Source organism: Hyperolius riggenbachi, chromosome 3 (assembly GCF_040937935.1).
Source record: "Hyperolius riggenbachi isolate aHypRig1 chromosome 3, aHypRig1.pri, whole genome shotgun sequence".
Taxonomy (NCBI): domain Eukaryota; kingdom Metazoa; phylum Chordata; class Amphibia; order Anura; family Hyperoliidae; genus Hyperolius; species Hyperolius riggenbachi.
Window position 1 is genome coordinate 165,709,892 of NC_090648.1, and position 23,500 is coordinate 165,733,391.

Sequence of the window (23,500 nt, forward strand, 5' to 3'; positions counted from 1 at the left end):
TACTAAATTTCGTAATCGTAATTACGAAAATTTGCGTAATTTGCGAAAATTACGAAATTTCGATTACTGCTAAAATCGTAATTGTAGTAATTTCTCGAAATTTCGGAAATTCGTAATTAGGTCATTACGCTCATCCCTATGTGTACATTCTAAAATAACTTCTCCTCTGTCAGGCTCAGCTATGCTATTCCATTATTAACTGAACTGACAGATGTGTGTGCTGAAAATGTTGCAGCAAATTGAATATTTGGCACTCTGTTAGAAATGCAACACACGGTTAAACCAGCCTCCTTATTATCCTTTAGCTTTTCTACATTGGTCAAGTTTTACAAGCAAGAAGATTTGAATCACGTTTCACAAGCAATCATTGCACCATCATTTTATGTCACGTATGTTTGTGTCCATTCTAGAACCAAGCAACAGTCAGAGGTTTGAACTATGAAGTCATTATAGATAGTGTCCCGGCTGAAAGTTTAATAATGTGATATGCAAGCAGGAGTGTAAAAATAACCCCCGTGACCCTTGCCTTGGTGGCGGGGCTTGGGAGCTGGGGGGCGGGCAGGAGCGGGAGCTGAGGGGTGGTCCTATACAATACAGAGCAGTAGTAGAGCGGAGAGTTATACATTACCTGCTTTCGGTGCAATACGAGTCCTTTTCACTTTCTTTCCATTTTACAAGTGCAGTGCAGCCAACCAATCACCATGCTGCTTCTATCCCTGTGAAGTGACAGGGACTGAAGACGTATGGTGTTTGGCTGGCTGCACAGCACCGGTAAACTTAAGAGGAAGTGAAGAGGAGCTATATTGAGTAGGTAATGTATAACTCTCATGTTTCGGCCGTTTCGTGACACGAAACGGCCGTCGCTCTCTACCGCTCCTGTCCGCCACCCACCTCCTTGACCACCATCTCCTCACATACCGGTATGTTTTGATTTAACCGCTATGGATTAAAGGATCCTATGTGTTACATTTATGTCACTGCTGAAATAAACACGGATGTATATGGATGGAAGGTGCACGCATCTTTCTCTTCTCCTTGTCACTAAGAATGTATAACTCTCCACTCTGCACTGTTCTGCATTATGTACAAAACCGCCCCCCTTCTCCCGCCCTCCACCCCTCCCCTGTGATGGACGTTGGAGGGTGGTAGCCATCATATTTCTGGGGGGAGGGGTGCATCCTAATGTAGTTATGCCCCTAAATGCAAGAACTGCAAGACAAGGATCTTGGTTGTCATACAGATGAGAAGAGTGCATGCCAAGCAATAACTAAATAAACAAAAATAATCAATTTCTTCACAACTTACAGTGTTAATTCTAGTCATACTCTCTGGCACATTGAGATGATGCTTTGTTTCTTGCCACCAGCAATATGAAAACTGGAGACCAAACCAGCCAGATAACTTCTTTGCTACAGGAGAGGACTGTGTGGTCATGATCTGGCATGAGAGGGGAGAATGGAACGACGTCCCCTGCAATTACCATCTTCCATTTACTTGCAAGAAAGGAACAGGTAATGTAGATTATTTTATACCTTAACACTGGAAAACGTGTACTCCCTGAAATTACTCAGATGTAATATTTCACATTTCAAGTGCAATAATAAACTCAGATTTAGAAATAAAGAAAAAACAAGACAAGACACAGAACATTTATATAACATTTTTCTCCTGGCAGACCCAAGGCGCTTAAGGGCTGCGACTACTTAGCGCACACTCCACCAGAATCATTAGGCAAAGACTCCTTGCTATTTTACGCACTGGCTTAATCTGGGATTTGAACACTGTTCAAAGACTCAAATCATACATCAAAGAGAACCAGTTACCGGTATACTTCCAGCTGACCCATGCCATAAATTGCAGAACTCCTGATGTTAAAACTACAATTCAATCATTACTTCCAAAGCTATAGGCTGCTAAAATGCATACTTATTGAAAACCAAACTCTATAAGAAATATTTGGAGCCAACCGTATTTCTAAAATCCATTTTATTGGTTGCCCCAAGTCAACTGACCCATCTCAAATTACATCTACCTCGCTTAACCCTACAGCCAGCAGGATTGTTAAATCTTCGCTAATATCACAGTTTTAACCTACTGTCTAACCTTAACCATTTCAGCCCCAGGGTATTTTTCCCCTTATGCATCAGAGCAGTTTTCAACTCCCATTAATTCGCCAATAACTTTATCACTAATTATCACAAAGAATTGATCTATATCTTTTTTTTTTCTGCCACTAATTAGGCTTTCTTAGGGTGGTACATTTTGCTAAGAATTATTTTTTTCTAAATGCATTTTAACAGAAAGATTAAGAAAAAAATTGAAATAATTCCTTATTTCTCAGTTTTCGTCCATTATAGCTTTAAAATAATACATGCTACCATAATTAAAACCTATGTATTTTATTTGCCCATTTGTCCCAGTTATTATATCATTTAAATTATGTCCCTATCACAATGTATGGCGCCAATATTTTATTTGGAAATAAAGGTGCAGTTTGCGTCCATCACTATTTACAAGCTTATAATTTAAAAAATGTTCGTAATATACTCTCTTAACATGCATATTAAAAAAGTTCAGACCCTTAGGTAACTATTTATGTCTTGTTTTTGTTTTGTTTTTATTGTAATTTTTTTTTTATTAAAATTTTATTTGGGTAATCTTTGTTGTGGGAGGTTAACAGTTAATTTTAAATGTAATACTGTGTGTTTATTTTATAAAAAATATATGTAGATGTAGTTTTACTATTTGGCCACAAGATGGCCACAGTCAAAAAAAATGTTTCAGTCCTGGAAGCTTCCAGGAAGTATAAGGAGGATGGGAAACTTTTTTTTTTTTCCAGAAAGACCGTGGCCTCTGAAAAGAAACCGCCAGTCTTTCTACCGGGGACTTAGACCAATGAATGGGAACTATGGTCCCATTCATTGATCTCCAGGCTAATGAGGGGCGGCACGGGAGTGCGCGGCAGCGCGCGGCAGCACAGCAGCAGCCGCCTGGATCTGATAATCACGTCCAGTCAGCATAAATGGTTAAAGAATACCAGAGCTGAAGACACTTGGAGAAGCGGGGGGAGCAGGAATGTTTGGGAAGCTGTGCTGATGCCCACCGCTCCCCCTGTTCTCCTCTGACCCCCTCCTTTCCTCCCTAAATGCCCCTCGGCAGCCTCTCCCAGGTCAGGCATTAGTGCGCTGTGTGCGCGTTCTACATCGCGTGCCCGCAGCCGGCGCCCGCGCAGTAATGCCCACCCCAGCTGACCAGGAAGAGGCTACTGAGGGGCAATTAGGGAAAAAAGGAGGGGGCATATACATCATGCGCAGTGCACTCCCAGCCACAAGTGTGTGATGTAGGATGCGCTGAGCCGTGCCGGCTTCTGCGTTCTTATGCCCGACCCAGCCGACCTGGAAGAGGCTGCCATTTGACAACAGCGAAATAAGCTGCGGGTAGCTGGCCAAGTGATGAAGGCCTAAAGCCAAGAAGAAAGTCGGCACTGACTCAAAACTTTATATTAAATGCCTATAGATGTCTGTGGCGTACGGATGTGAAAACACAGAAAAGCTTATATTGTTGTTGTTATAGATGTTCATTCTAAGGGTTAAACATAAAGCAAAATTCATTCTAGCCAGCTTTTGTAATTTTCATTCAATTCTATTTGACTTTAGTGAGCAGAAGCAACTCTGAATACATCAAACATTTACACTGCCGTATTTTATATGCCAAAGTTTATTTTTAGACCCAGTTTTTATACAATTTTACTGTATAATACAGAGTCTTCATAAGTGTTCACATTTTACCGCTACCTAAGAACTGTGTCTGAGAGACCTCTATGCTGTAGACAGACTTTGTGATTTCAGTCGAAAAAAATGAAAGTGATTTCTTAAGGCCACTCTAATGTTTTAAGTCCTGTCTATAAAATAAATGGTCACTAGCTGTTGCCAGGCATAGACCCCCAGGCATTTGGCAAGAACACCGGTTGCTAAGCTAACGAGCACTCCAACTGCTACAGTTCACCCTGCCGCCCATGTAAGATAAAATCTACAATTGAGAGGCTGTCACAGAACTTGGTGGGGCATTATAAGTAACAGCAGCCTAAATTAAAGTTTTTGTAAATGCCTATACAAATCCCACTGATTGCCTTTCCCATGATGCTATGGCCAGCAAGTCTGCATACTGACAGCAATTTTCTGCCAAATCTCTGGCGCATAGCAACAACATAGAAGAAGACTTTTCTTCAACAAAACAAGTTGTTTCTTTTAAAAGTGGCACAAGGCTCCCTTATTTGTCAGAGTGTAGGACAGAGCAAGAGAAGCATGGGAAGAAGTCAGAAAGGAATGGCTTCTGGCCTATAAAGGTTAACCTGAAGGAATATTTCAATGTCGCCTAAAATAACATTTGCTAAATTATTTTTCCCAGTTCTAAGCCAATCTGTTTACATTTTCTGCTGGAAAGCTTTCATAAGAGGCTAATTGTGCAAAAAACCATATTGCCTAGTTCTCTCCATAGAGGATACAGAGAGCTCAGACTGATTCAAGCGTTTTCCACAGTTGAAATGCTCAGTGGGACAAAAAAAATAATTATATTTAGCCAATATAATGAAACTAAGGTAAATTTCTAATTGTTTCCGACTCCAATCCAATTCTTTTGTTAGCTTTGTTTTGTGTGGAGAAGTATGAGAGCTGGTGTTAGGTAATAATAGTTGTTGGTTTTTGGGGTGGATTTCCTTCACTTCCTTTATTGGTGACCATTTTGGCAGAAAAGTTTTATGATGAAATGGGGCCCTAGGCAAGATGGTGCTTTTTGCTCCCCACTAATGGTCACCTGGCTTTTTTAGTTAGCATCCACCAGGCTCCTACTCTCTCCAGGCCCTAGGCAGCTGCCTGGGTTTTCATTGAACCAAAAATTAACATGCAAGCTTGAATACAGGCTGGAAGCAACTAGCCTGAGTAAACAGGTTTGTATTTCTTTACAGACGTAAATAACTCAAAAGGGTCCAAAATAGGGCTTACTGCCTCTCAACCACCCAGTTAGAGGGAAAAAAATCTAATCTTAAGCCTCCGTATATATATATAAATATATGCTTTCAATAAGGTTCATCCAGCGAGGCGATTTGCGGAATTTTCTGGGAATATCAATGAACAAGCACATTGCTCTGTCTGCTCTGTACTCTGGAGAGGGGAGGTGGCAACACAAGCAAGAGATGCCCCACAGCAACAGAGATTGTTTTTTGGTAGAGATTGGTCAATGATATGCTAATAATTCTGCCTTTCATGCAAGTATGCAGCTTGCAATTGGGCCAGCCAAATTACGCAGGAAGTGAATTTGATTGGTCCAATTACAGGCTGCATTCAGTTTGCATTAAATTGGTGTGCAAGTCAGAATTATTAACTTATTAGTGATCCAACACAATGGATCATTAACATCATTGGCAGAGGTATGGGGATACTTTACTTACACTCAATCTAGATTTTCAATAGATTTTGGTATGTAAGATCTTTGTGGCCAATAGTCACAAAAAAATTGATTGTCCATAGCTTTACCCTGATGTCTTGAATTTCCAAAGCTCCAGACAACTGTCTTCATCCCTCTGGAGCTTTTTGTTATCTAAACTTACGTTTAGACAGCTCAAGACCCAAGCTAATTTAGCAGGTCTGGAATCCTTCTAGAATGATTCCAAGCCAGATCTGGAATTTGGAAAAGATGTAAGCGCAATTTAGAATTTCCCTGGTCGTCCTGCTATTCACCTTGCTATAGTGCTTATTGGTGTGAACACATTCATTGAAACAATGTCTCATAAGGTGTTGGATGCTGTAATGCTTGTGGTAAATGAAGTCTTTTTTTTTTTTTAAATGTTGACATTGCCTGTAGTGTACTAGTGTTCTAGTGTCTATATAACTATTGTGGTATCAGAGCCATGTTATTTGGAGATGGTTTGCTAAGTGTTTTCCATTGTGGTTCTGTAAGGGGGTATTCAGCCTCTTGGATGCATGGACAGTGGCAAAGTTACCAAGCCATGGCCCCAAGGCAGGTTTTAAACTAGATGCCATCCAGCACCAACACTGAGTATAAGACAGTCACATGATTATTTGTTTCCCGAGGTTAGCCACACTGAGAGGTATGAGCACAGGAAGCGGGCAGTTTGTTAATAATTACCACCACTGAAAGCACATCATTATCACTATTACACCATAATTATTATTATATTCTATTTATATAGCGCCAACACCTTCTGTAGTGCTGTACATAGTATAAAACAAATATTGAGGAACATATATACATGAGAAGTTCAAAACACTGGACAGTCATGACATCGAGTAATACAAGTACAAATACATATGTAGTTAATGTTTGGATTGAGATATCACTAAAAATTGGTACACATTCATATGGTAAATTACTTTGAAATAGGAAACAATAGGAGGAGGTGTCTGCCCGTGCAATCTTACAATTTAGAGGGTAGTAATTAGAATCAGAATCAGAATCAGAATCAGAATTTATTTCGCCAAGTACAACGGTGGATTGTACCTGGAATTGGTTTTGGCGCATACAGGGTCGTTGGTGAAAAACAGAACAAAGAGCACGGTTAAGCATGGTACATACATAGACCTGGGACAAGCACACATAGGACAGCATTACAGCTTGTGCGTACAATTAAGCAGAGCAAAGTTGTATACAGTAAGCATGGTACATACGTATAAACAGTAAAAGCAAAATAAAAGCAAGACAGAGAGCATTACAGCATAAACGTACAATTTACGTAATGCAAACAGAGCAAACATACGTACAATTAACGTAATACAAACAGAGCAAACATACACTGATAGCAGGAACAGAGAAGAGTGGGACTGGAGGAGCAGCCTGAGAGCTGATCTGAGCGCTGCCATTTTCGGCACTGGACGCTACACAGCGACACGCTCCCAACGAGACAGGTGCTCCGATTGTCCACGAAAAGTAGAGAGGAAACTGAGGGGGGAAAAAAAAAAATGGAGGCGGACAGCAGAGATAAAGCGAGAAGGGATAGCTAAAGAGAGAATGAGGAAAGAAGAGAGAGAACCAAAGCGAGAGGCGGAGGCAGGGACCTTTTTGGTTGAACAGATTAAAAACCCCTGGTACAGTCCGATAATCAGTCACCATGTGCTTGATCCGAGGAGGTCCAGAGTCCTTATGCTGGTGGTTGCGGGCAGAGGGGGCCCAGTGGTGGTGGTTGCTCCACGTGGATTGCGGTGGCTGCTCAGCTGATCAGGCCCAGGCTGGTCAGGGCAGCAGCTATGTGCCTCCTGATTGTTGTGGTCAGATGGGGAGGCATCCTGAATGTGCCAGAGGTGGCTTCCAGTCAGCGGTGGTGAGGGACTCGGAGGCAGGGCGAAGCAGAGCATGAGCAGTGCCTGCCTGGGCCCCTGGTCGCTCCACGTGGGTGGCGGCGGCCGCCTCAGTCGATCGGCCCTTTGGTGTTCTGGCCGTGCCCGAGTGAGCAGCTCACTGATGGAGATGCGGCGCTGGTGATCAAGGGGTGTTTCAGGGGGGCCCTGGGATGATGCCAGGGGGGCCCTGGGGTGATTCAGATGGGGGTAGGCTGTGAGGCGCTCTGAGGTTGCGGCGAACTGGAGAGCTCGGAGGAGAGGAGCTCCTCAACGAGGGTGGCCGAGCAGGCTGGTGGAGACCCTCTCAGCGGCCTGAGGATCTCTGTGTGGTGTGTGTCTGGCCCCAACCAGCAGCGGTGGATCGGCAGCGGTGACATCTCCCGGTCTGAGCACGTGGGCCCGACCAGCTGATGATGAGTGGTGGAGGACCCGTCTGTGTGCCGCGGCGATGATCCCTTGTGATGAGAGGCGGACCCAGGCAGCAGTTGAAGAGCGCGGTGTCTGGCCCCAACCAGCATCGGAAGTTCGGCAGCTCATAGAGCATCCTAGCAGCGGTGGCGTCTCCCGGCAACCCCCGATCTGGGCACGTGGGCTCGAACAGCTGATAGCCCGAACTGCCGGCTGACCGCGGACTGCTTCCCGATGTCAGGCACGCACAAGACAAGCATGCCTGTGTCCTCCACGACTTACCCCGGAGGCAGAGGGGCTCGGAGGTGAGCTAGAAGATAGGGTTACAAAAGAAAGTTGAACGAAGCCCGGAGCCCTGTGGCCGTGGCGACCATGTGCAGCGCCATCTTGATTTACGCTACTCTACATTTCCAAAGGATTAAACCATTTTAACATTATAATGTATTGGCAAAATGAGGAACCTTAAAGTGGATCCGAGTTGAAAAAGTAACTATAACAAATAACTTGTCTATATATCTTATCTAAAGTTTAGATAGTTTACTCAGCAAATCTAGTTGCAAACAGCTTTAAAAGTTTATGATTATTTATTGCTGTGATACAATGAGGGCAGCCATGTTCTATTTGTCACATTGTCACAGGCTGAGGGCTGGAGATGCTATCAGCTTGCTTGTGTGTAAATTTAGTCCCCTCTCCTCCTCCCTCCTCCCCTCTGCCTCTGAAATCAATGGCTAGTAACCTCCTCTTCCTCCTGCCTAGACTGAGCTCCCATAAGCCCTTGCTACCTGTGACTGAGTGCCAAGGCTCTCTGAAAAGCTGTGGGCGAGGCTTGTATTGTTTATAGGGAATTAGAGTATTAAAACAAAACAAAAAAAGCATTTGGCTTGAGGAATGCTCTATAAACTATATGAAAGGAACACAATTATGCAATGAGTAAAAGTTGATCTCGGATCCACTTTAACTAGTCCTCTGGATCCAGGGTTCCAGGTGTGGTCATGACCTCTGTGTCCCTTTTTGCCATGCTACAACATATGGCTCTCCAAGCAGGCTTAACCAAGTTCCATCATAAAAAACATGACCACATTCCTTTTTTAACAGGCTTGATAGAGTTCCACTATAAGCAAGTGTTACAGTGTTTTGTGAACAACTTCATGATTAGAGTGGCAACACTATGATATAATTTGTGCATTTTTTACCCTTTTTATCCTATTTTACCCTATTTTAATTACATATTTAAGCCTAACTAGTCTTTACAACAGTATAATGTGTTAAGTGTTCCTGTTTATAGTACTTGTAATTATGATATCTGAATGAGGAAATGTCACCCACCAGTGAGACAGTTGGCGTTTCCTTGTAAACACCCACTCATCTTTCATCTTCGACGTTGTGCTGAACTGATTTTTTTTTTTTTATAGAAAAGTGAAATAAATGTGGATGCTTCAGGATATTTACTTGTTAAATATAGAAGTGACAAAAAATGTTCTAGCAGATCTGTGGTTCCTACTTATAGTAACCGCATTGAAAGAAAAATCCAAAGTATGGAGTCATTGGTTAAAAATAGCTTAAGTTCAAGTTGTTGTTTAAAGTCAAAGTATGATCTCCTTTATTTATTATGTTGAGTAAGAAGATATTTGTGAACATTCCCAGTGTTTTTTTAAGCAGGTAAACCTGAAATGTTACACATAAACTTTTCATGTCTACAACTTGCAAAGAGTAGGTGTAAAGTTTGAAGCAAGAGGTTCCATTTGTATAACAGCTGCTCCTTGAAGATCAGACTACCTCACACAGTAGATTAGGTTTTTTTCATACCTCACACAGTAGATGAGGCTTAAAAGTGACACTGAAGCGAAAACAAAGTATGATATAATGAATTGTATGTGTAGTACAGAGGATGAATAGAACATTAGTAGCAAAAAAAAAAAAGAAGTCTTATATTTTTTTCAGTTATATAGTTTATTTTTATAACATTACATCATTCTATCATATTTGCAATTACAAGCCTCACACTGTATTTTAAACTTTGAATCAGAGCAGAGGTATTGACCCTTTGAACTCTCCTGCAGTAAAACCTTATCTGAAGCTGCCTCTCACTGTTTCTTTGATTTATAAGTGCTTCAGAAAATAGGACTGTCTCCAACCCGTTGGTTCAGAGAGCTCAGAGAAGCTCTTTTGCATAGATAACAAGTGATGTTTCTTAACTCTTCCTGTACTGGAAACAATATCAGACTATTATTTGCTACTAATGTTCTATTGCTTAGCTGTACTACACATATACCGTATTTTTTGGACTATGAGACGCTCCTGACCATAATAATGATAATTAATAATGACCACATAATGATCTGTGTACTCCGTTTGTCTCCCTGTGTCCTCCTCTGCAAGGGCACAGTACGCGTACGTTAAAAAGGGGCGCTGGGAAAAAAGGGCGCCGGGTTTTTAACGATAAGCATGGATAACGTTTAAAAATGTATTGTACTGTATTTCGTTTAAAAATAATGTTTTTTAAAGTTATAAATCATTAAATAATGTGCATTAAATCGGCAATTGTAAAAACGTTAATCTGTCGTTTAAATACTGAAACGTATAATAACGTTAAAAAAAAAAAATTACTAAGTAACCCTCCCTGTACCTACCCCTAACCCCTAGACCCCCCTGTTGATGCCTAAACCTAAGACCCCCCCTGTTGGTGCCTAAGTAACCCTCCCTGTACCTACCCCTAACCCCTAGACCCCCCTGTTAGTGCCTAAACCTAAGACCCCCCTGTTGGTGCCTAAACCTAAGACCCCCCTGTTGGTGCCTAAACCTAAGACCCCCCTGTTGGTGCCTAAACCTAAGACCCCCCTGTTGGTGCCTAAACCTAAGACCCCCCTGTTGGTGCCTAAACCTAAGACCCCCCTTTTGGTGCCTAAACCTAAGACCCCCTGTTGGTGCCTAAACCTAAGACCCCCCCTGTTGGTGCCTAAACCTAAGACCCCCCTGTTGGTGCCTAAACCTAAGACCCCCCTGTTGGTTTTTTCGTTTAAAAATAATGTAAAAAAAAAAAATGTACTGTTTTTCGTTTAAAAATGTTTGAAAAAAAATATTGTACTGTTTTTCGTTTAAAAATAATATTTAAAAATGTATAAATCATTAAATAATGTGTAATCATGAGAAGCAGTAATAAAACATTAAGTCTCCGGGCGCCGCTTTTAAAACGTTATTTTTCACCGGCGCCCTTTTTTCCTATCGGGCGCCCATTAAACGATATTTATTATAGGAGTGAATGGCGGCGCCCGATTTGTCCACTAGCCTCAGGCGCCCGAATTTACTGTTTCCGCACAGTACAGGGAGTTCCCAACATTGCAGCGGGAAGGAGGTTCATATTGGCAGGCATTCACTCCCTGCATTTGGACTATAAAACGCAGTGCCAGTGACTTTTTCCCCCCACTTTTGGGGGAGAAAAAGTAACTCTTATAGTCCAAAAAAAATACAGTAATTCATTATCTCACAAGTTTATTTTCATTTCAGATACCCTTCAAAGTATTTCTGTATTCTGGCAACTCACAGAGTTATAGACAAATGTTTAAGGAACCCCTGGCCAAATAATTTCATGCTTAGCCATATTTTTGTAAGCAGAAAGCAGTACATATTAGAACTCGTCTAGTAATCAAGATTTTTTTTTTTTAATCCAAATTAGAAAGCGCACAGTAAGTTAATGAGACCAAATAGAGGAACAATCACAAATAGTAGAAAGGTGCTCCTCTAGTATCACCTCAGCAAACCACAGTATAAAGCAGGGCCAGGCTCTGCGACACTAATTAGGGTCCTTTTACACTTAATCAGTTGCCTTGATCACTGCGGACCCTTCTAGCTGATGATCATTTGAAAGGGTTTTCTCGCTTATGCTAGGTACACACCATACAATTTTCTGTTAGATTTTCTCTTAGATTTACCTGCCAGATAGCTTTTTTCCATGTTGTATGTAAATCTAACAGAAGAATCTAACAGAAAATTGTATGGTGTGTACCTAGCATAAGGCCCTGTTTACACTTAATCAGTTGCTCTCAGTTATAACTGAAAGAAAACTGATTTTCAAAGTAATGCCCATGTTTTCCTATGGCATCTTTCACACTTAACGCGTTTTAACTGAAATCTTTTTCACAATGCACTGCTATGGAAAAAACGCGTACCAACGCGCACTAACGCATACTAACACACACTAACCCTTACCAACTGATTAAGTGTAAACGGGGCCTAAATCAGTTGGTATGCGTTAGTATGCGTTAGTGCGCGTTGGTACGCGTTTTTTCCATAGCAGTGCATTGTGAAAAAGATTTCAGTTAAAACGCGTAAAGTGTAAAAGGACCCTTAGGGCGCATTAACACTTAATCAGTTGGTGTGTGTTAGTACGCGTTAGTACGTGTTTTTTCCATAGCTGTGCATTGTGAAAAAGATTTCAGTTAAAACGCGTTAAGTGTGAAAGGTGCCATTGGAAAACATGGGCATTACTTTGAAAATCAGTTTTCTTTGAGTTATAACTGAGAGCAACTGATTAAGTGTAAACGGGGCCTTAGCGAGAAAACCCTTTCAAATGATTCTCAGCTAGAAGGGTCTGCAGTGATCAAGGCCACCCCCTGCCTTATCCTCAACTCCCTGTGTCTGCTTCCACATGTACCGATCTTTCGTGAGCCAATACACCTCAGATAAATAATTTTTTATCCACCATAGTATAAAATTGTACAACTAATTTAATAATGTTAAGAACATGCACTGAAATAAAACCAATCGATAAAACAAACTACCCCATGCGTGAGCTGCCTGGCTAGCTTGAGACCACGCCGCTCGCTCTCCGTGCCCGGATGCCACTCTCACCACGCTGCCTAGCTTCAGCTTCTGTAGTACCCAACCGACCAGTTTTGTTGCATAAAGCGACTCATTATGGGCTTCATCTGAGGCATTGTTAAAAATCTGCAGGTATATAAACATGCTGAGAATGCAATATCAGAATTAGAAGAGATTTGGAAATATAGAGAGGGAAAAGTCCATACAACAGGAACTATTAACGGTTAGCAATGGCTGCATCAGCCAAATGTACTTTAGCCTGATCCAGTCAACAAAGGTAGTGCTCTGCAGATCTGTCTCCACATGGCCAAGTGATTAAAAAAAAGCTCACCTGTCAATAATACCAGTACGTTTTAAGCCCCAGCTGTTTTATTTCCTGATTTAATCATTGCCGTGAGGCATGTTTTATGATCAAAAATTGGTGCAAATTTTTCATCTGCCCTTCCCTGGTAATAAGACATAATGCTCAGTTCAGAGTGGTGCCTTTTTGTCACCGAAATGTAGTGTATATGAAATTGTATTTTTGACAGTTATTTATTATTAAAAACCAAAAGATGAGGGTGTCTCCTAAGGTTTTTGAACCCCTTTTTCCCAGGTTTCTATTACCAGAGTGACTGAGCCAGCCTTATGGGGCTCTACTCCCTGAAGGTAAATAAGATTAAAGAGGAACTCCAGTGAAAATAATGTAAAAAAAGTGCCTTATTTTTACAATAGTTATGTATAAACTAGATCTAAGGCCCGTTAACATACTAGGCGCTAGGCCTCCCTCACAATCCCGCTCCTCTCCCGCCCCTGTCACCACTGCCGCCACATGTCAAATAAAATTAGGCAGGTGCATAAATTTGGGCAATTTTGTGTCTGCATGGGGGGAGGGGGAGGCAGAGCTGAACTGTAATCTGGCTGTAAACTGTTTATTTTAGACTACACGGCAGAGAGAGAGAGAGAGAGAGAGAGAGACAGGATCAGGCACACAAAAATCTGATGATTATTTTACACACATTTGAAGCTATATTTCTGCTTCCTATCATTCTGAACACAATTTACTCACAGAATTTCTGCTACTGAAGATTGTTTCTGCATGCTGGATGTGCTGGACACAGTCCTCCATAGTAATGCCCACAGTGAGAACTGTTCTCTGTAAATGTAATTTTCTTCACATAAAACATGAAAAGATGAAAAAGCCTTTGTATTGCTATTTGCTAGTAATTGCTGGAAATATATGTGGCATTTACAATTTTCGTTAACTGTGATAGTTGTCTTTTAAGGAATCTACCACCTCTTGTTTCCTGCCCATTCCTTTAGATTGTATAGATTGTAAGCTTGCAAGGGCAGGGTTCTCTCTCCCTTTCAAGTCTTGGAAGTTTCTGTACATTTTGTTGTTCATGATACATTTGTCACTGTAATTAATATGAAGTCTACTAGTTCTGTATTATGTACCTATGTTTGTATTTTGTGTATACAATTGTTTGTATTTTTTATGAACCCATGTTTATTATTAATAGTAATAAATGTCGAGCTGCATGGTGGCGTAGGGGTTAGCTCTCTCGTCTTGCAGTGCTGGGTCCCTGGTTCAAATCCCAGCTAGTCAACATCTGCAAGGAGTTTGTATGTTCTCCCAGTGTCTGTGTGGGTTTCCTCTGGACACTCTGGTTTCCTCCCACATCCCCAAAACATACAGATAAGTTAATTGGCTTCCACCTAAATTAGCCCTAGACTATGATACATGCACTACACAATACATACATAGACATATGACTATGGTAGGGACTAGATTGTGAGCTCCTCTGAGGGACAGTTAGTGACAAGACTATATACTCTGTACAGTGCTGCATAATACAGTATGTCAGCACTATTTAGATACATAAATAAATAAGTATCCATCAGCAACAGAGGTGGGATGGCATCCAAGCCTTGAGTTCAGTTTTAAGAATGTATTTTTATGCTTTATCTGCATGCAACCTAGTTACATTTTATTCATCACCTTAATCATCTCTCCTAGTGGCTTGTGGAGACCCTCCTGTGGTAGAGAACGCATACACACTAGGAAGAAAGAAAGAGCGGTATGAAATCGGTTCATTAGTACGGTATCAGTGTAATAACCAAGGATACTTACAGCGTCATGTTCCTATAATTCGATGCCTACCAAGTGGGCAGTGGGAGGAGCCACGGATACAATGCATAGATCGTAAGTTTCTAATATTTTTATCATACTTTGCCAGATTTGCCCATTGTTCTCTGTATAGTCTTATAACTCTGTTGGGTATGTCTTCTACGCCTAATACAAACACATAATACTACTTTCAAAACAACTGATCTGCAGTTCTGGCACTGATCCTAATGATCCAGTGATTATTTTTGTGGTTAGCAGAGCAGGATTATCCACCAGGCAACATAGGCAGGTGCTTGGGGTCTAGTGGTTGTTAAGGGGCCCACCTGCCTCCTTCTTTGACCTCTCTCCACTCCAGCTTACCAAAAGGACTACAAATGTACTACTACCCCATTACATCTTAATCCATCTCTGGTGGTTAGTAGCTTACATGGCAGCTAAAAATATACCACCCTTTCCAGCTACGTCAGTTCTACATTATTCAGTTATAAAGTGGATATATTTGAAAAAAAAATAAAAAATTAGTCATAATAATCATTCAATCTACCGAGAAACAGTTCATAATTTGAACTGTCATGGTTTTAAATTAGGAAGTAAAAAACCTAGGTAGGGTCCATCATCAGCATGGTGAAAGGACAGCCAATTAGTTGCTCTCAGTTTGTCAGCGGGGCAGTACGAGTTCACGGAGGTTTTTGTCATTATGCACAAATTACCAGATCATATCTCACCAGGGTACTCTGTGCACCTTTTGGGCTGGATTTGTGTATGGCGTGATTAGAATCAGCAATACTGTGTATCCAGGCGGTAATTGGCTTAATTACACAACAACCCCTGTAATTTCTCGATTCATCATCAACCAATTACTGTAGCAGGTACTATACCAGGTACTGAAGTACGGGCTGATTGCCATGACTTGGTGCACTGTACAAACAGCCTGAAAAATAACGGAGGAAGAAGAGCGTGAATGTCGGAAACAGGCAGTCTGATTACTTGCTGTACATATTAGAATTAGGACACCCTAAGCTAAGCACAAATACAAGAGGTTTTAATTTGACACTTTGGATGTCATAGAAATGACATGTCCTATAAAGGAGTTAAACCAAGTATCACAGTTAAACCTACAGCCATTGCCCAAGGTCTCAGAGCTGGCTGTATGGGTCCCCCAGGTCTCCCCCTTTAAGTTAATAGTGGTTCTCGCGGTCTCCGGTGTGCAGCAGAATCAGGGGCGGCGCCAGGGGGGTGCTTGGGGGTGCTCGAGCACCCCCTAGAATTGTCCAAGCACCCCCAAAGCACCCCCTGGAGTGAACTGACTTCAGGCGTCTAAAAGACGCCAAGTCAGTTCACACACCGGCAGCACGGAGCAGCAGGCAGGGCTACGGTAAGATGGCCGCCCGGAGCCCTGTTCTGCAGACTTCGGGCGGCCATTTTCCCGTAGCCCTGCTCTCTGCATGCAGGCAGGAAGTCTCGTGGTGACGTCGGGAAGGAAGAGGATCGTGGGCGCGCGGGCGCTGCGCGCCACAATGAGGTCGGGACTCGGGACAGGAGGTCGGGAAAGAAGGTCTTCTGGCTGTAGGTGAGTAAATGGGTTTTTCTTTTCTTTTTCAGGTGATGCGGATTGTGCATATTGGGGTCATATCTGCTACGGATTGTGCATATTGGGGTCATATCTGCTACGGATTGTGCATATTGGGGTCATATCTGCTACGGATTGTGCATATTGGGGCGATATCTGCTACCGATTGTGCATGTTGGGGTCATTTCTGCTACCGATTGTGCATATTGGGGTCATTTCTGCTACCGATTGTGCATATTGGGGTCATTTCTGCTACCGATTGTGCATATTGGGGTCATATCTGCTACCGATTGTGCATATTGGGGTCATATCTGCTACCGATTGTGCATATTGGGGTCATATCTGCTACCGATTGTGCATATTGGGGTCATATCTGCTACCGATTGTGCATATTGGGGTCATATCTGCTACCGATTGTGCATATTGGGGTCATTTCTGCTACGGATTGTGCATATTGGGGCCATATCTGCTACCGATTGTGCATATTGGGACCATATCTGCCACCGATTGTGCATATTGGGACCATATCTGCCACCGATTGTGCATATTGGGACCATATCTGCCACCGATTGTGCATATTGGGACCATATCTGCTACCGATTGTGCATATTGGGACCATATCTGCTACCGATTGTGCATATTGGGACCATATCTGCTACCGATTGTGCATATTGGGACCATATCTGCTACCGATTGTGCATATTGGGGCCATATCTGATAACGATTGTGCATATTGGGGCCATATCTGATAATGATTGTGCATATTGGGGCCATATCTGATAACGATTGTGCATATTGGGGTCATATCTGCTAACGATCGTGCATATTGGGGTCATATCTGCTACCGATTGTGCATATTGGGGCTATATCTGATAACGATTGTGCATATTGGGGCTATATCTGATAACGATTGTGCATATTGGGGCTATATCTGATAACGATTGTGCATATTGGGGCCATATCTGATAACGATTGTGCATATTGGGGCCATATCTGATAACGATTGTGCATATTGGGGCCATATCTGATAACGATTGTGCATATTGGGGCCATATCTGATAACGATTGTGCATATTGGGGCCATATCTGATAACGATTGTGCATATTGGGGCCATATCTGATAACGATTGTGCATATTGGGGCCATATCTGATAACGATTGTGCATATTGGGGCCATATCTGATAACGATTGTGCATATTGGGGCCATATCTGATAACGATTGTGCATATTGGGGCCATATCTGATAACGATTGTGCATATTGGGGCCATATCTGATAACGATTGTGCATATTGGGGTCATTGGACGTGTTTTTTGTTAAAATCTGCTCACATTACGTGTATTTTCTTGAGAAAACCTGCACAATTATGTGAATTTTCTGGGAAAAGGGTCACCAAAACTTGGGCCCTCTGTCTTTGCGTTGCACTTTTAAAGGGAACCCGAGGTGAGAATAATATTGAGGCTGCCATATTTATCTCCCTTTAAGCAATACCAGTTGCCTGGCTGCCGTGCTGGTCCTCTGCCTCTTATTCTTTCAACCATAGACCCTGAACAAGCATGCAGCAGGTCAGGGGTTTCTGACAATATTGTCAGAACTGACAAGATTAGCTGCATGGCTTGTTTCTGGTGTAATTCAGTTCACTACTACAGCCAAAAAGATCAGCAGGGCTGCCAGGCAACTAGTATTGTTTAAAAGGAAATAAATATGGCAGCCACCATATCACTCTCACCCTGGGTTCACTTTAAATTACAGTTAGCCCCGCCCTCATCCGGTCATGACCACGCCCATTTTTTCGCCGCGGCGCGCTTCGCGCGCCGCAGGTTGTAACCTCACCCATTTTTGGCGCGACGCGCTTCGCGCGCCGCAGGTCGTCAGCTCCCCCGGAAATTGGTCCAGCACCTACATAGCACCCCCTAAAAAAATTTCCTGGAGCCGCCACTGAGCAGAATGCTCGCAATGGAACATTCTCACCTGTCCGGTTGACTCTCCCCCTTTGCTTCCTTCAACATTCATCGATCTCCATGCCTGCGGCATCCCCCATGATCAGAGCTGGGACAAGGTCCTCCAGCACCCAAGGCTGAGAAACCAAAGTGCGCCCCTCCATCCCTCCCACCCCAGCTGTTACACACTGATTGCTGTTAGACTAAGAGGGCCACAGGGCCCACAACCTCCCCAACACCTTAATATCTAGTTATCTGGCTTGCAGGCACTGCTATGTATCCCCTTTTCTTATTTCTTTCTGCTTCAAACACAATTAGGAATGACAGCTGAATGAATTGTGCGCCCCCTCCTACACTGCGCCCTGAGGCTGGAGCCTCTCCAGCCTATGCCTCGGCCCGGCCCTGCCCATGATCCTGTAACATGTTATGTAAGTACGTACATGCCTGTGGGAAACAGAGAAGAGGCTCCAGCGGGGATGGAGAAAGAAAGACACTGAAGGAAGAAAGGGGAGTGGGCCGGCTGCACTTTCCACTGCATGCACTCTGCAGCAAATCTGGACCAGAAGGAAACACCCTAATGCAATCTGGGGGGAAAAATTCTACCCACTGCTGCTATCTAGAGGAAGGGGAAGGAAAAACAATAGCCACCTAGTGCTGCTACATGTAGGAGGGGGTACAACACCCAATGCAACTATATTGGTAGGAGAGGGTGGGGCTCTGTTAACTTTTGCCTAGGACCCCATTTTATCTAGAACCTGCCTGAAGCCAGCTAAACTTGCAATTTTCAGTTGTTATACTGTGCAAGAGTTATATCTGTGCCAACACCTATAATCAGCTACTGTGATAGTGACAGTGGCTTACAAGAAAAACAACACATGGAGGCCTGACCTTTTTTAGCTGCAGGCACTTGCAGTTCTTCAACTTAATACCCCAGCCATGTCTGGGATTGCCAGATTTAATGTGATTACATCCTTTCCTAACGATGCAGCCATTATGTGAAGAAGTTATGGACGCCTGCAGATTTTTGTGCGTTAATAGCACCATCAAAATAAACAGGGAATTGTGCTTGTTCATTGCCGTGCATCACATTACTTTGTTGGCTGTCCACCTACACCATTTGTGTAATAAATATGCTGAGGACCTGCACTGCATTACCTGCTGGACATTTTTTTAAACAGCACTGTGGACATGTGCATGCACGCTTGTGGATAGTGAAAAATGTCAGATTTAGAAGTATTTAAAAAATATATATATTTTCTTTAAAAAAAGAAAACAAAGCATGCATCACCCAAACCCTCTTAACCATCTATTCCACTATACAGTTTGGGTGGCCTGGAAGGCATAACCAGCAAACATGGGGATCTGCACCATAGCCAAGACCAGCAGACAGTCTGACTGTTGAGAGTCCAAACTCTTTAGAGATGGTCTCATAAGGGAGTGACCAGATAAAACCCTGAGTGCCTCTTAATTCTATAACCCCTCCTATTCCGGGGCAGGAGAGAGAAGAGCCTCTTTTCAGGACAGGAATGCTTTGCTAAAATGTTTTGTGGAGCTTTCTTTTAAGGTACAGCACAAAACAAATTGTTTAGCTCTCACTGCTGGCAGAAACACATTGTCATGCCAGTGGAAGGACTTCAGATCAGTCCATCCAGCGGTGACATGTCAGCTATTGCCACGGCAACGCCTCACTACTAGGGTGGAGGATGGGTACAGAGCGTCTGCCTGCATGGCAACTTCCTCTTCCTGTCACTAAAAGCAGGCTCAACTAGGTAATACTGTTAATTCAACTTTTTTTTTCTCTGTTGGGCCTATTTTATGTTGTTGCTACTGTACCTACTGTACCAAGCAAGACGTTTAATAGTGTGAGCTTCAAAAAACTTTAACCAAAATAACTTACTGCGACTTATTTATACATGATTTATAATTTTTCTAATCCCAGAAAACGCTGTAATAGACAAACTGTGACAAATTCAGGTACCCCTAAAACCTATTTTAGTACCCCACAGGAAAGCACACCACATATTGAGAACCTAGGTTATAATAGACACTTCTGGAATACTTTGCGTTATTTTTAAAGTAAGAATTTGATCAAGTCATAAAATATACTAGACCAGGGGTCTTTTATTTCTAAGAATACCCCATACTCTTGCAAATGAACTAGTTTCACTGTCGAGCAGAAGTCCATCTTTCTGAGCAGGAGTGCACTTTCTTTTGTAACTGTAGTTCATACCTGCAGTCTGTAGATGCTGCTACTGTTATTAGAATAAAGCACTTCATGGATAAATAATGGGCAAAAAAAAAAAAAAACATGCAAATGAATCCTTTTTAGCCAATCTATAATACTTAAGTCAACATATTACAATTTTGTACAGCAATTTCCCTTTTAATAATGCTTTTCAATGACCGATTTTAGTCTGTCAGACCATACCTCTATAAAACCTTTTACTCATAATTCTTTTCTCCTTTTTTTTTCCTTTGTATTCAATTCCCTGCAGTTTCCACTTACAGACGCAAGAGAAGCCCCAGAAGTCGATCGAAAACCATTGGCAGAGATGCACAGAAAAAGACCCATTAAAAGGAAACAGACAAAAAAAATATTGTAAAGAACATTTATATTAGCAATGTCAATTTGTTTTTGTTTTGTCATGTAAGGAATTTATATTGAAGAAAGTCACAAGCTGTATATAAAAAAAGCACCAAAGCAAATTAGGTTTCAGCATTTTAACTAATGGTCAAAAAGAAGTGCCTCTGTCAGGAGCCATGTTGTGCCTTTCTTATTGGAGGGTGGAAAAGAGCTGATTGGAAATAAGAAGGCTACATGAAGCCATAGAGACTATTTTTCCCCCCTTTGTTTTAATAATAATGTGACAATAATGTGATATTTTTATTATTTAAACTAGAGGCTGGCCGAATTTAAAGAAGTAATATAAATATCTTAAAAGTTACAAAATACATTGCACATCAAGGACCTTAAATAAACGAGAAAAATTGTGAACAATTGCTGAATGTATCTCAAATGTGAGAGGACAAAGGGGAGGGGTGGGTGAGAGATTGTCGAGACAGGGTCTGTCCACATGTGTGCTTTTAAATGAATATAAACAAATGTAAAGCACTTGTTGTATGTTGATTTAAGCATGGGTTACAATGTATAGTCCTTGCCTGCCATGCTCACTGCCCAAAGGTCACTCGTGCTGTTTTCAGTAGACCTTTGTTAAGGGCGGTTGCATGGGCCTACTCATACCTCCCAGCAGTCCAGATTTTCCAAGATAGTCCCGATATACGAAAATCAATAAATGGCCAAATCAATTTACTTAAACAAGGCTTAATTTTTCTATTTTAAGTTATCTTGTTGGAAGGTATGCATACTATAGAGATACGTACCATACATATATTTGTAATGGAGACAAGACATGTTCAACTCAAAAAAAGACTGTAGATCAGAGATCCACAACCTGTGAGTTGGAACCTCAGATGGCGTCCTAGGGTATCTACCGTATATATTTTAGAGCAGAGGTGCCCACACTTTTCAGCTTGTGAGCTACTTTAAAAATTACCAAGTCAAAATGATCTACCTATATACGATTTTAGGAGCACACTTGTATATACAAAATGGAAAATGTAGTGTGGTCGGGATCTACTATGAAGTCCTTGCAATCTGCCGGTAGATCACAATCTACCCAATAGGCACCCCTGCTTTAGAGTCACCAGCTTACCACGTTTGCAATGTATTGTATTGGGAACTATTTTATCTGAAGTCCTACAACAAGGAGATTTACAAATGGTCGATCATCTTGAGGTTCCAACTTTGAAAAGGTTGAGCACCACTGTTATAGACGATACACACTTTTGCTGATGCATGGCCCTACGCTGCTGATAGGAAGAAAGTCAATCATGTAATATACTCTGGAATATTTGCACATCTATACACTATATAATGCTGCACTTTTAAGTGTGGATGCACTTAAAAAGCAAAATGCATCTTCTTTAGCTTAATTTATTCATCTTGCAAAGCACTGACATTCCTTGTGGTTTTCAAGATATGTAAATGTGTCATTGGGGCACTAGTCAGTGTCAGTGCTAGTAAGGGGCTTATTTTTTATTTTTATTTTGTAAAATATTGATAGAACACAACCAAACGCCTATTCTGGTAATATCAGTAACATGATGGTACTGTTGGGTAAGGCTTGGGAAGCCCTGTTATGTGTAATGTTATTAGACCACTGGGGCACACTGTGGATTTGTTATGGATTCCAATACCAGATGCAACATAGCAGAGGGCCCCAATGCAGAGATGAGAGTGGGTCCCTTGTTCCTTACAGGCCCAGTGCAGGTTCACTGTGTGCTCTTCCAGTAGTTCTGCCCCTGCTTCGCAGTCATCTTTTTCTATGTCTGATATAATGTACATAGTCTTGTAAAAAAGAAACACTGCCATGTACAGCATAAGTGAAGCCAAACCAGTGTTTTATTTTTTTCCACCTTAGTAGAATTTGACCCATGGGGCTTTTATGGCTAGATCTCTAAAGGGTGAGGACTATCCTAACGTGGACAGGTTGTCTGTAATTATCCAATGATCCTCCATAACCCTGCTTCCCCTGCTTTCCAGCAGCACCTGTGTCTATGTGACTGAACCTTAGTGCCTCCCTTAGCAGTACTGAGACAGTTTTGCTTCCATTGCCCCGCCCCCATCTGCTCTCCCGGGACCGTGCAGCGCATGGCGTTTCCGTGCACCTATTTATATTAATAAAAACTTTAATGTTATTAAAAAAATAATTGGATTACTAATTTGTTCTATTTTTTATTTAAATGGAAGTTGCAATATTATTCTGGAATTCTGGAGTAGGATCTGTGTGAAATGTCATGTACAACAGTATATATATATATATATATATATATATATATATATATATATATATATATACATATATATATATATATACTGTATATATACATATACTTTTTTTGTAAAAAGCAAAACAGATATTTCAGATATTTTATGAAACATGTGCATAGAGAGAAGACGAGATTTAAAATTGTTTTAATTGGAAAAAGAAAATCGTTGTGAAATGTGTATAATAAATTGCAAAACCTGTTGTATTTTATTTGTACTGGGTTTGCAGTGAAATATTCTTGAGCCGTGTGCGAATCTACAGTGTCAGGCCAGAGGAGCGCAAGATCTCAGTGTATATTGATGAGTGAGCTACAGAGTTTGGTACAAAGATTCAGTGTTTTTCACTGTGCCCAAGTGTTTTCCAACCAAAGGTGCTACTTGTCCTCTCTCAGCCATCTGCAGCTTAGAGGAAAG

At 41.8% G+C, this 23,500-nt stretch overlaps 1 protein-coding gene across 3 annotated transcripts in view; it reads left to right on the top strand.

The window, feature by feature from the left end:
• The window catches only part of ACAN (aggrecan), a 148,113-nt gene extending 126,596 nt beyond the window's left edge, over positions 1–21,517 (top strand). For all 3 annotated transcript variants that reach the window (XM_068275183.1, XM_068275182.1, XM_068275184.1), the window contains 3 exons: positions 1,367–1,511; positions 14,578–14,763; positions 20,694–21,517. In XM_068275183.1, coding sequence (XP_068131284.1) covers positions 1,367–1,511; positions 14,578–14,763; positions 20,694–20,773 — 411 coding nt within the window. In that variant the 3' untranslated portion in view covers positions 20,774–21,517. The remainder of the gene's footprint in view (positions 1–1,366; positions 1,512–14,577; positions 14,764–20,693) is intronic.
• Positions 21,518–23,500: the final 1,983 nt, after the last annotated feature.